The 12,598-nt window shown below is 40.2% G+C and overlaps 1 protein-coding gene across 6 annotated transcripts in view; it reads right to left on the reverse strand.

The window, feature by feature from the left end:
• Positions 1-12,598, reverse strand: part of grid1 (glutamate ionotropic receptor delta type subunit 1) — a 1,053,635-nt gene that overhangs the window by 98,304 nt on the left and 942,733 nt on the right. For all 6 annotated transcript variants that reach the window (XM_062977386.1, XM_062977385.1, XM_062977387.1 and 3 more), the window contains exon 9: positions 3,675-3,776. In XM_062977386.1, coding sequence (XP_062833456.1) covers positions 3,675-3,776 — 102 coding nt within the window. The remainder of the gene's footprint in view (positions 1-3,674; positions 3,777-12,598) is intronic.

Consider the following 12,598-nt stretch of genomic DNA (forward strand, 5'->3'; position numbering starts at 1 on the left):
GGATGGAGAGGAGCTATGGCCATGGCCCATTCCAGCTTGAGGGGAGACAAAAAATAGCAGATGGGTGAAAACCTGTCCTAAAGACCTCAGACATACACTGTATTTCCTTAATGTACTCTGATATGAAAAAAGCAAAAGGAAAGAGTGAAGGAAATCCCAAGAAACTGCAGCTGAGAGTTGGAAAGGGAGGCTTGCATGTATCATATTGTAGTATCTTTTCAACTTGGATTTGAAATTACAAATATACAAGTGGCATGCCCATACAATTTTGATAAAGGAGGGAAACACATTGAGGTCACAGTGTTCGAGATAGCAAATGTCTAACTTTCATGTTGCCTCTGCAATTACTGTACAGTGATTCAGACAGTAAAAACCTTTACAAATTCCTGAAGCAAATGTCTTCTGCTCCTATATAGGATCTGCATAAGCAGCCGGATGTGTGTGTGTGTTAGTGTCTGGAAACCTTGATTAACTCGTTGCAACATTGTAAATAGAAAATCTTATAGTACATAGGTAAAGGTAAAGGCTTTCCCCTGACGTTAAGTCCAGTCATGTCTGATTCTGGGGGTTGGTGCTTATCGCCATTTCTAAGACGAAGAGCCGGCGTTGTCCGTAGACACCTCCAAGGTCATGTGGCCGGCATGACTCTATGGAGTGCCGTTATAGTACATAGTGCAACCCAAATAAGCTCTGAATGATATGACCTTACCAAGACAATCTGAAGCTATTTTAATGCCCTTCTTTTTTTTTCACAAGAGGACTTCGAGAATTCTCAGAGTTCGCACCAAGTTACAATTTCCATGGTCTTTTTGGATGAAATCATGGCAGGTAAACAAAGAAAGTGTCAACAGCTTTTTAAATTTTAATTTTCACTTCCATTTGTTTCAGAAAGATTTTTGTTTTTCAGTGTGCTTTCACACTTCCTCTTTGACATTCTAACTATTGTTGTCTAATTTTGGTGATACACATAAGGGTTAAAAATCTTCTGATACTGTTTTTGAGTATCCAGGGAACCAAGCAGCTCCCAAAGTGATAGAGCTATGTAATTCCTGAGTATTAATGCTCACATTTTGGTAAGCTCCCCAAGTTGGCTGAATGAAAACTTCAGGGAAAAATCTTTATATGCACTGCACAGTAATGGGTATAGGCCACGGTAAAATATTGTCATTGTCACTTCCAATTTCTTTAAAAGGCTATTTTAGGCATATTACTGGGTGAAGCAGAAAATCTTTATATGACAAAACTGCAGACGCATCTAGAGCAAATATTTTCAGAATTTGGAATCAGAGTTGTAGGTCTTGCTCATGAAATGACAATGTTCCTTTCTCTTAAAAATGATTATTAATGTGATATACATTGGAACAAATCTATATATCTATATCTCAAGGTTAAGCAACAGATGAGAAAAACTGAAAGTCCAACAAGAAGCATGATTGAGTCGTTAAGCTACAAATTAGGAAATTGATCCAAAAAGACTTGACTAGAACTTGCATGGACATCAGGAGAAATCAAAGGGGGTGATTCATGAATATGTGATAAAAGGACATCAAAAAAATATCAAACTGTTTTCTAGGTCATTATTAGTTACGACAGCTTCACTAGTAAAGTAGTATTCCAGGACCCTCAAACATTTTTGAATGAAAAAGAAATCACTTAACAGACCTTCAATTTCTGTGTTTTACCTTACACTTAAAAGAAACTGATAAAATAAAGTATTTTCTAGAAAGATTTGCAATGCCTCTTCTACTGTATATATAGACAACATTAAGAAGGCATCGTAGAAGCTGACCTTCTCTGCAAAAATTCAGCTCTTTCTTTTCAAATGTTGTCATTTTGCAACAGAAAGGAGAGCTCTTCTCTCCACCTTCTCTCCAGTTAAGTGGGAAATTAGAATGTCACAGAACAGGATAACATCTGATATTTATTTTGGAGGATACTTGGTAAGATACCTCCCACTTGCATTATGTAGCTTTAACTTATTTAATTCTAAGCCTAGATACATTTTTTCTTGTTTCCTTAGAGATAATATGTTTAAAAGACTAAATAAATTGTCATAAAGATTTTCAGGTTTTTTGTTTGAAATCCCCTGTCATAAATAGCAGTTTGATTTGCCTAGAACCATCTGTTTTAACTGTCCCCGTAGTTTCATTTTCCACTGGGTATCTGAATTTTTCTCAAGTACACCCAGTCTTCTATGTCTTTTTCAATTCCAAGAAAAGGGTTTTTCAAAAAAATCACTCTGTTATGAGCTGGACCATCTATGCACACATGAGAATATCTAAATATAAATACAAGCAGATGTGTGCATATGAGGTTCAGTACGTAATTGAGAGAATTTTAAAAACTTCCTCTGGATTTCTCTTTTCCCCCAATTGTTTATTCAAGCTCTGCTTAATATTATAAAGTTTAAAATAAAGAGTTTCAGAGAGTTCTAATTGCTCTCTATTCATGCTTCCTTTAAATCAACTGTGTATCTCTTTCACAGGCCAATCAGCTGTTTTTGGGCTTTTTAAAAGCAGACATATGCAGTCTCCACAGGGGGGATGGAAGGAAATCACGTGGGGTTTTTTTGTGAGCATAGGGATATACAGTGATAAGAATATGCACAACTTCCAACTGGAATCGGGACAAAAGGGGGACTTTTTACTCTGTGATTATCGTCTGTTGCAGTGAAGCAGCACGGATTTACCACTAGCGTCATGTAGCTGCCACCGCCCCCTTTTTAACTCAGGAAATCCTGTGCTGTGTAGATGGGCCCTTAGTCTCCACTACATCTGGGATAAGAAGATAATCTGGGATCAGATTCTGGGATAAAGGGGCAGTGTGGAAGGGGTCTGATGTAGAAGGTACTATTGATAGCATTCAGGCCTGAATTAACTTAGTCAGTGTGCTAAAGAGCTTACATGATTTATATTACTTTGTTGGTTCTTTACCTAAAGCTTAGTTTGCTTAAATGTTTGCAAAACAACTTTTTATCCATTTGGTACTTTCAGGTTACAAAGTTTTTTACACCAAAAGAACTAAAGGCATTTTGGAAGGAGATGCATCCAGATGACCCTCATGTGTTCCAGATTAGGCACCAGATAAGAGTCCACATTCTCTCTAGGAAACTGTTTTTAAAAAATGTTCTTAGCTCTGGAACCTTTGTTATGAATCAAGTAAGAGAAAAAAGGGATAAGAAGATTAGTTTGTGTGGGAGAGAAAGTAAAAGGAGAATTTTGATAGGTGAGAAATGGGGTTTCTAAAAATCCATGCAACTGTTATAATTATATACTCCTTATTGAGAAAGAGCATTAATTTCAATCAACTTGTTACAAGGAACTAGCTCTGCCTTAATTTTGGATTGCCTTGAGTGTCTTATCAGAAAGGTATTTTTTTAAATCAATAAGTATTAAATAATAAAAATTGGATAAAACACAAACTTCCACATGAGCTCATTTCAAAGATCACACAGGGCAGGAGCTGAAAAAATGGCAGAAACTAAGAATGTGCAGTGCTCTAGTTGTAAAACCTTTTGGTATGCTTATGGCACACTACAAAGAATACCACTTGCATATGCTGCAAACGATGAAACACAAGTTTTAAAGTGATAACAATTAAATGTAGCTTCATGGGGAGGTGGGCAGCATGTATTTTTTTTAACATTTGCTTCCTCAACTCAAACATGTTCATACCAAGACAGTCACCACTTTCAGTGTCAATCCTTGTAGGTCACTACCCAAGCGCCGTTCCTGCAGGCTTCCATTCAGTCCTTTCTCAGAGTCCCATGTTGCCAACTGCAATTAGAAACACAAGTGAGATAATGGTATATTTTCAACATGTCTAAAATTCCTCCAACAGCTGTGAGATGAGAAATGTATATGGAAACAAAGGAAATGCTCACAGAATAGAACAAGATGTTCTATTATCCAAACAGTATCAAGAGTATAATTACAGAGCTCTAAATTGATAAATGCCTAGGGTCTTTGCTTATATTACCCCCTTCTGTATTATCTGGAAATATAATTTCAGTATGCCATTTGCTATAGATTACTTTGCTACAATTTTAGTCTACAGCAAATTGGTTTATCTTTTATTGATAATACTACCTATGAGCTTAGAGCTGCATTTCTTTCTTTGTTCCAGTAATTGTGCACATTTATCCCAGGTTCTAGTAATTGTGCACATTTATCCCAGGTTCTAGTAATTGTGCACATTTATTCCCACTATTTTTTTTCAGCTAAGCAGCATATATCTTTAAAAATTTTCTCAATGCTTCAAAAAGTAATTGAAAGTAATCTCTACAAAATTTGCACATGGGTTTTTTTCTGCAGAAAACAGCATTTTCTGCACAGAAAAATTGTCCAGAAATATGATTTTCTGTAGAGAAAATGCTGTTTCTTATACAAAACGTACTGTAGTTGGGGTGCTTTTTTTCATAGAATTTGCATGTAGTGGATGCGTTTATGTAAAAGCAACATTGTAGCAAATTGAAAAGAAGGAAATTAACAAAGTGAGAATGTAGTGCACATTGGAAAGCACTATCCCTTATCCTGTGAGAGCAGGGCCGTAGCCAGAAAAAAATTTCAGGAGGGGTTTTGAAAATTTCGGGGGGGGGGGGGGGGGTTGAACCCCTAGCACATACCCCTCCCCGCTACAAACCTGTCAATATCTGCTTGAGATAGTGCCTGGAGGGACTCTTAATGTTTTGCATCTCATAGACTTAGCATGGGGATTTGGTTAACCAGTTAAAATTCATGAGTAAACGAGATTTTTTTTTATAACTTGAAAAATTTCGGGGGGGGGGGGTTGAACCCCTAAATCCCCCCCCCTCGCTACAGGCCTGTGTGAGAGTGATCTGGAGGGAAAAAACATGCAGTTGGAACATCCACCAAATACATTTTCCTGCTATAGAAAATGGCCTAGTGCTTCTTTGGTTATCTGATGTGATAGATGTGATTTTTTTTCACCATTGTGTTAGGGACTGGCACCATATTTGTACTGATGAGTTTCAAGCAATTTCCTTTTTCCTAGAAACTTGCTGCAGACCAGAAATCAGACCACAAACCAACATCGTAACAGATCACAGCACAACACCAGTCCATCGACTACCACATTAAATAACACTGGTCTAAATAATATGGTGGGGACTATATAACTCAATGCACAAAGGAGAAAAAACAAGTGCTGAATTAGCACCAGAGATGAAGCCAGGAACTTGGCCATATCAAGTACCAATATTAGGAGATGAGTAATACTCTTCATCGAATTAACAATTATTTGACTATTAGAGTATTGCTCACCACATGCGGACTGATGCCATCTTTTACACTAGGAAGGTTTCTGATTATTAATCTGCAAGAATATTGGGAAATGTTCTTAGGTTTATATTATACAGGAACTATAAATCGTAAGTCTGACCTTCTTTAGTTATTGCAGTATCCAAAATAAAAGATAAAATAAACAACATTTAATTTTATTGTTGTGTCAGCTAGCTACCAGGACACTGGTTTGCAAAACATTGGGACAATTTAAGGAGAGGGGAGAAGGTAAAAGAACAGATAGAAAGAACAAGAAAAATGATGACTGAGTAATATATCAGACAACACTGTGACACAGGTGGACAAAACCCTAGTTGCACATGTCACCATTTGGCAATGTGGAAGAATGGAGGGGGGGCACGAGAACTTCAGGAGGCTGCGGATTTGGGTTCCTGTCTATTATATGTGTCTGTTCAGCAGATTGCTCCTTTGAATATTTGAGCTTCAAATCATATCTCTCCCCCCCTCTCTCTCTCACACACACATTCATTCACTTTTAAAGTTTGACTTTGTAGTCAATCCTTTCCTTTAAATTTAACCCTGGACAATGCTTTGGCATGGTACAGAGGGCTACACGTATTGTTAATTTTTAAAGGGCAGCTGTAATTGCTCTTTGTAAAAGTACAGCTCTTCTAGCATTGTTGCACATGACCAGCTAGGGCAATGGTGAGAAGGCAGGGAAGTCACCCAACCTCCACTCTCCCCATGGATTTTAAAAGCTTTTCTTTCTACTATAGAGTTAAAATAAGACCCGAAAATAAAGATTATGAATAGCAACAATGAGAATTGTATTCTGACTTAAAGAGTGACCTGAACCAAATACTTTGGGCCTTAATAGTCACCTCTCTTTCTAAGACTTCATAGATCCTGAAGTTCTGAGCATGTCTTTGGAGAGTATTCATGGCAACTCTACAGTCCAACCTAAAGAGTGTTCTTTCTCACATTTTCTTTCTGCCAATTTATCCTGCCACTGCAACTTCTCCATAGGCCAATTCCTTTTCTTTTCTATTCTCTGTATTCCATTGGTTCTTTATGCACACACCGCCTGCAAAATGCTATGCTTCATGTGTTGTCGAAGGCTTTCATGGCCGGGATCACAGGGTTGTATGTCTTTCGGGCTGTGTGGCCATGTTCCAGAGGCAACCTCTGAGGATGCCTGCCATAGATGTGGGCGAAACGTCAGGAGAGAATACTTCTGGAACATGGCCACACAGCCCGAAAGACATACAACAACCCTGCTATGTTTCATCTCATTGGCTCTAGTAACAATATCTATGTTGCTGTATTTAGTATGCATAACAATAGTGTTGTCCTACCTATTGTCCTTTAACACAATGACTTCTTTTCTGCTGCAATCTGAACTCTTTGGGGCACACACAAAAAGCTGAAACCCCATTATATCTGGAGGTGTAAAATCAGTTTGTCTCCCCAATGGTGACCAGTTCTGTCTGACTCTGCATTTTATCATTCTGAAATACAGTGAGTGCTGACATTATTGCATCCATTATTATTTCTAAATTTGTCTATGGCCCTGTTCTTTTTAAAATTTAGTAGTACAGTACTTTAATATAGGGAGTGTCGATCTGCCAAGTCTCCCCTTGCCTGCTGCTTTCCAATTCATTTATCACTTCCTATTTCAATGAAAAAGGCATTGGTAGCCATTGTTTTTGTCTGTTCCTATATGCCTGTGAGCCATTCATGAGGTTTTCCTAGGCTAGGAATGTGTGACTTTTCAAAGGTCACCCAGTGGATCTTGATAACTGTGTAAGACATTGAATCCTGTTATCAGAATGATAGTCCAACACTCAAAACACTACACTGTGCTCATTGTGGCAGCACATATCCACTGCCTACCTCAATAACAGAAACAAAGACTGTGCTTGCACACGCCTGCTTCTCTGTGCTTCAGAGTGTGGAAGGTGGGGAAAGCTGTTGCTTAATGCTTGCTTCAATTAGGAATTCTTGGAAAGAAGTCACAAGTGGAGTGCCGCAGGGTTCCGTCCTGGGCCCAGTTCTGTTCAACATCTTTATTAACGACTTAGACGAAGGGTTAGAAGGCATGATCATCAAGTTTGAAGGTGACACCAAACTGGGAGGGATAGCTAACACTCCAGAAGACAGGAGCAGAATTCAAAACGATCTTAACAGATTAGAGAGATGGGCCAAAACTAACAAAATGAAGTTCAACAGGGACAAATGAAAGATACTTCACTTCAGCAGAAAAAAATGGAATGCAAAGATACAGAATGGGGGACACCTGGCTCGACATCAGTACATGTGAAAAAGATCTTGGAGTCCTTGTGGACAACAAGTTAAACATGAGCCTACAATGTGATGTGGCGGTGAAAAAAGCCAATGGGATTCTGGCCTGCATCAATAGGGGTATAGCATCTAGATCCAGGGAAGTCATGCTATCCCTCTATTCTGCCTTGGTCAGACCACACCTGTAATACTGTGTCCAATTCTGGGCACCGCAGTTGAAGGGAGATGTTGACAAGCTGGAAAGCGTCCAGAGGAGGGCAACTAAAATGATCAAGGGTCTGGAGAACAAACCCTATGAGGAGCGGCTCAAAGAGCTGGGTATGTTTAGCCTGCAGAAGAGAAGGCTGAGAGGAGACATGATAGCCATATACAAATAAGTGAGGGGAAGTCATAGGGAGGAGGGAGCAAGCTTGTTTTCTGCTGCTCTGGAGACTAGGACGCGGAACAATGGCTTCAAACTACAGGAAAGGAAATTCCACCTGAACATCAGGAAGAACTTCCTGACTGTGAGAGCTGTTCGGGAGTGGAACTCTCTGCCCCAGACTGTGGTGGAGGCTCCTTCCTTAGAGGCTTTTAAGCAGAGGCTGGATGGCCATCAGTCAGGGGTGCTTTGAATGAGATTTTCATGCTTCTTGCAGGGGGTTGGACTGGATGGCCTGTGAGGTCTCTTCCAACCCTACGATCCTATGATTCTATGATTCTATGAATAAGCCTAAATGTTGCCCTGCTGATGCTGCCTCCCTAGACAGATATTAGTTATTGTGACTTAAAGCTGGTGTTACTTTCTTAGAGACTTCTCATTGTAACTTCATGCTGATGATACCAACATGAAGGAAAGAAAATTGTCACCATGTCCAATGCTGTTGCTGCTTGGCTCAAAGAGTAAGAGAGACTGACCATTGTGACCTCAGACTGATGCTCTCCTGAAAGCAAGAGAGGGATAGGCTCTGCTGTTGCTGTCTCCATTTATGATAATGGTAGAACCAGTCCAGACAGGGATTTATTTCTCAACTTATTTTCACGTCTTTCCAGTTTCACCTTTCCTCAGGAACAAAAACTTAGTTTTTTAAAGAGGTGGCCTGAATGATTTCTAATTCTTGTTGGCTCTTTGTAATAGCATGTCTCTATTATTTGTTCTCAGGGTTTTAAATAACTGTTCTCTCCATATTTATTTATTTATTTATTTATTTTTCAAACTTATATGCCGCCACTCCCCTAGGGCTCGGGGCGGCTTACAAGAACCGGCTAAAATCAACAATTTAAAAACATCTTAAAACATCTTTAAAACATCTTTAAAAATATCTTAAAAACATCCTAAAAGCACCTTTTAAAACATATGGACCTGCCAGTATGCTGGGGCTATAGTCAGAGGTCTTTCTTTGAAATTCTTCACCACTACATTCTCCTACCAACTCTGGTTGCTAAGGAAAAAACATTTTAATTGAATGTCTCTCAGCTTTATTTATTATTATTTATTTACAGCATTTATATTCCGCCCTTCTCACCCCGAAGGGGACTCAGGGTGGATCACATTACGCATATAGGCAAACATTCAATGCCTTTTAACATAGAACAAAGACAAGACAAACATAGGCTCCGAGCGGGCCTCGAACTCATGACCTCCTGGTCAGAGTGATTCATTGCAGCTGGTTGCAGCTGGCTTGCTCTGCCGCCTGCACCACAGCTCGGGCCCACTTTGGTTTGCTCTCTCAAAAGGTGCGTTTCCAGAACACACAATGATTTCCTTCTAAGTAGGTTTTATTTTTATATACCTTCTCCATTCTAGGGGCAGGGGGGAATAGCTTAGATTAAAAAAAAAAATGAGAAGCAACGAGTCCAAATCAGAAATTGTCTGACAGACCTATACAACAGGGCCAGATGCTTGAAAGCTAAGGTGCTTGATAACAAGTCCTTTAAGGGTTTGAACTTTCCATAATGCCTTCTGACTCTATTGTGTCTTAGTTCCGGGCCTTTGGAACTAAGTAGAAAGTCTCCCTAATGTAGGGACTAACATTTCTGGACCTGTCTTTGAGGTGTTCCATGTTTCAGTGTCTTCATGATTGCTATCCTGAACCACTTTAATGTGGGCTCTGAAACATCACGTATCTTTGCCCACACCCACCAACCACCTTGGGTGGTTGGCTTACTGATTCAGTTCTGGTGGTCAGAATTGCAGACCCCTTAGGATGTGAGCCACTGCTGCCTTCTGGTGATCATGTATATCAATGTATTTTTCTGTATTAGTTATTTTTCTTGTATGCAGTAAGAATGTGAAGGAACAGCAGAGTATAAATTTTAAAATATATTCAATTAAAATGAATAAATACATCTGTTCCTTTCCTGCCAATTATTTATTTAAAAGGAATTAATGAAAAGTTTTTTGAGAGAAGGAATGTCAAAATAGTAACTTGAGAGCAAAGAAACTACAAACTTAATACAAAAGAAAATAAAACTTAAATTCAAAACAAATAGTACAATGCTATTCCCAGCTCACCCTTGAAGGCATTTCTCAATCCAACCTAAAGCAATTTTGTTATCACTTTGTCTCCTTGCCGTCAGCATCATTCAGTGATCCACACATGCCTATTTTTCATGCCATCTGCTGAACCATTCAGTCACAGTCAGCATGCATTTGGTCTCTCCATCCATCACCAGCACTTCCTTAAGAGAAATGATGAACAGCACCAGAAGTTCCATATCTTTCAGCTTAACTCCCACAATTCCATAACCTTCCTGAATCATTTCAGTGTTGTGAATTAACATTCGAAGGAGGGAGTAAGAAAGTATATCTCCTTTCTTTTCATTTTGTGAATGTAGATCTGCTCATGTCTTTGTATTATGCATATCTTCTATAAGAATTGAATTTTAAGGAAAATAGACCATTTATTTATTTATTTATTTACAGTATTTCTATTCCGCCCTTCTCACCCCGAAGGGGACTCAGGGCGGATCACATTATGTACATATAGGGCAAACGTTCAATGCCCATAAACACATCGAACTGAGACAGAGACAACAGACAGACAGACGCAGAGGCAATTTAACCTTCTCCTGAGGGGATGTTCGATTCTGGCCACGGGGGGAGCAGCTGCTTCATCATCCACTCTGATGGCACTTCCTCACTTCCTCATTCCAACAGTGTAAATTAGTTAAACTTGCCTCCCCACTTTTATAAGTGGTACCTTATTTCCTACTTGATAGATGCAACTATCATTCGGGTTGCTAGGTCAGCAACGAGCAGGGGCTATATTTTATTTTTAATTGACGGGTGCTCACCCTGCCACGAGCTGGCCTCGAACTCATGACCTCATGATCAGAGTGATTTATTGCAGCAGCTGTTTACCAGCCTGTGCCACAGCCTGCGCAGAGTGTTGAGAGTTAGCATGGTGTAATGGTTTGAGTGCTGAACTAGGGATGCATCTATGCTGTAGAATTAGTACAGTTTGGCATCATCCTGACTTCCATTTCTCAATGCTATGGAAACATTGGAGCTCTACTTTGCTGAAGCACCAGCACTCTTTGGCAAAGGAGGCTAAAGACCTTGTAAAAACTACAGCACCCATGATTCCATAGCATTGAGGCATGGCAGTTAAACTGTTGTCAAACTATTTATTCTACAGTATAGATGGACCCTAAGATTCTGGAAGACCAGGGGTTGAATCTCTGCTCAGCCATGGAAACCTTCTGGATGACCTAGGACAAGTAACACTCTCTTGGGGCCAAAGGAATAATTGCCATCCAGGTTCTGAACCAGGGGTCCTCAAACTTTTTAAGTGGAGGGCCGGTTCACTGTCCTTTAGATTGTTGGGGAGCCAGACTATGATAAAATAGTCCAAAATTAGGATTGTTGTTGTTGTGTGCCTTCAAGTCATTTCAGACTTAGGTCAACCCTAAGTCTAAAGTTTAGGACAGAGGACAGGTCAATGACCTTGGAGGACCACCTCTGGCCCATGGGCCTTAGTTTGGGGACCCCTGATCTAGACTATCTTGTAAGACCATAGGTAAACAAAGAGACCTCCAAAGACCATCCAGATGGTCTTATAAACCATCGGTAAGGAAAGGGACCCTCAAAGGTCATCTAGATGATCTCATAAGGCCATCACAAGACCATAGATAAGGAAAGCGACCCTCAAAGGCCATTTAGATGATCTCATAAGGCCATCAGAAGACCATAGATAAGGGAAAGGACCCTCAAAGGCCATTTAGATGATTTCATAAGGCCATCAGAAGACCATAGATAAGGAAAGGGCCCCCCAAAGGCCATCTAGACAATCTCCTAAAACCATAGGTAAGGAGAGGGCCCCCCAAAGGCCATCTAGACAATCTCCTAAAACCATAGGTAAGGAAAGGGACCCTCAAAGGCCATCTAGATGGTCTCATAGGACCATAGGTAAGGAAAGTGACCTTCAAAGACCATCTAGACAATCTCATAAGACCATAGGTAACCAAAGAGACCTCCAAAGACCAGGTAGACTTAGTTCAACTCTAAGTCTAAAGTTTAGGACAGGGGCCAGGTAAATGACCTTGGAGGGCCGCATCTGGCCCACGGGCCTTAGTTTGGGGACCCCTGTTCTGAACAAATCATGTGAAGTACACCCCAATATATATTTGCTTTGTCTTGTGACTTAAAGGACATTGTCATACAAAGTCTCCTAATATGGGCAACAGTGGAGGGATTCACCAAGCAGCATGGAGAATCCGGCAAGCAGTGGAGGAACTTTCTAACTGTGAAAGCTGTTCGGCACTGGAACTCTCTGCCCAGGAGTGTGGTTGAGGCTCCTTCTTTGGAGGCTTTTAAGCAGAGGCTGGATGGCCATTTGTCGAGGGCACTTTGAATGACATCTTCCTGCTTCTTGGCAGGGTATTGGACTGGATGGCCCATGAGGTCTCTTCTAACTCTATGATTCTATGATTCTATGAATCCATTTTCTTGCATTACCAGCAGCACAATCTTCCCCATCATATGGGGAAACCTATCACTGTGCAGCTTCCCCCTGCGCTTGCCCTGTTGTTGGCAACGAGAACACTGGAAGCCT

Source organism: Anolis carolinensis, chromosome 3 (assembly GCF_035594765.1).
Source record: "Anolis carolinensis isolate JA03-04 chromosome 3, rAnoCar3.1.pri, whole genome shotgun sequence".
Classification (NCBI taxonomy): Eukaryota; Metazoa; Chordata; class Lepidosauria; order Squamata; family Dactyloidae; genus Anolis; species Anolis carolinensis.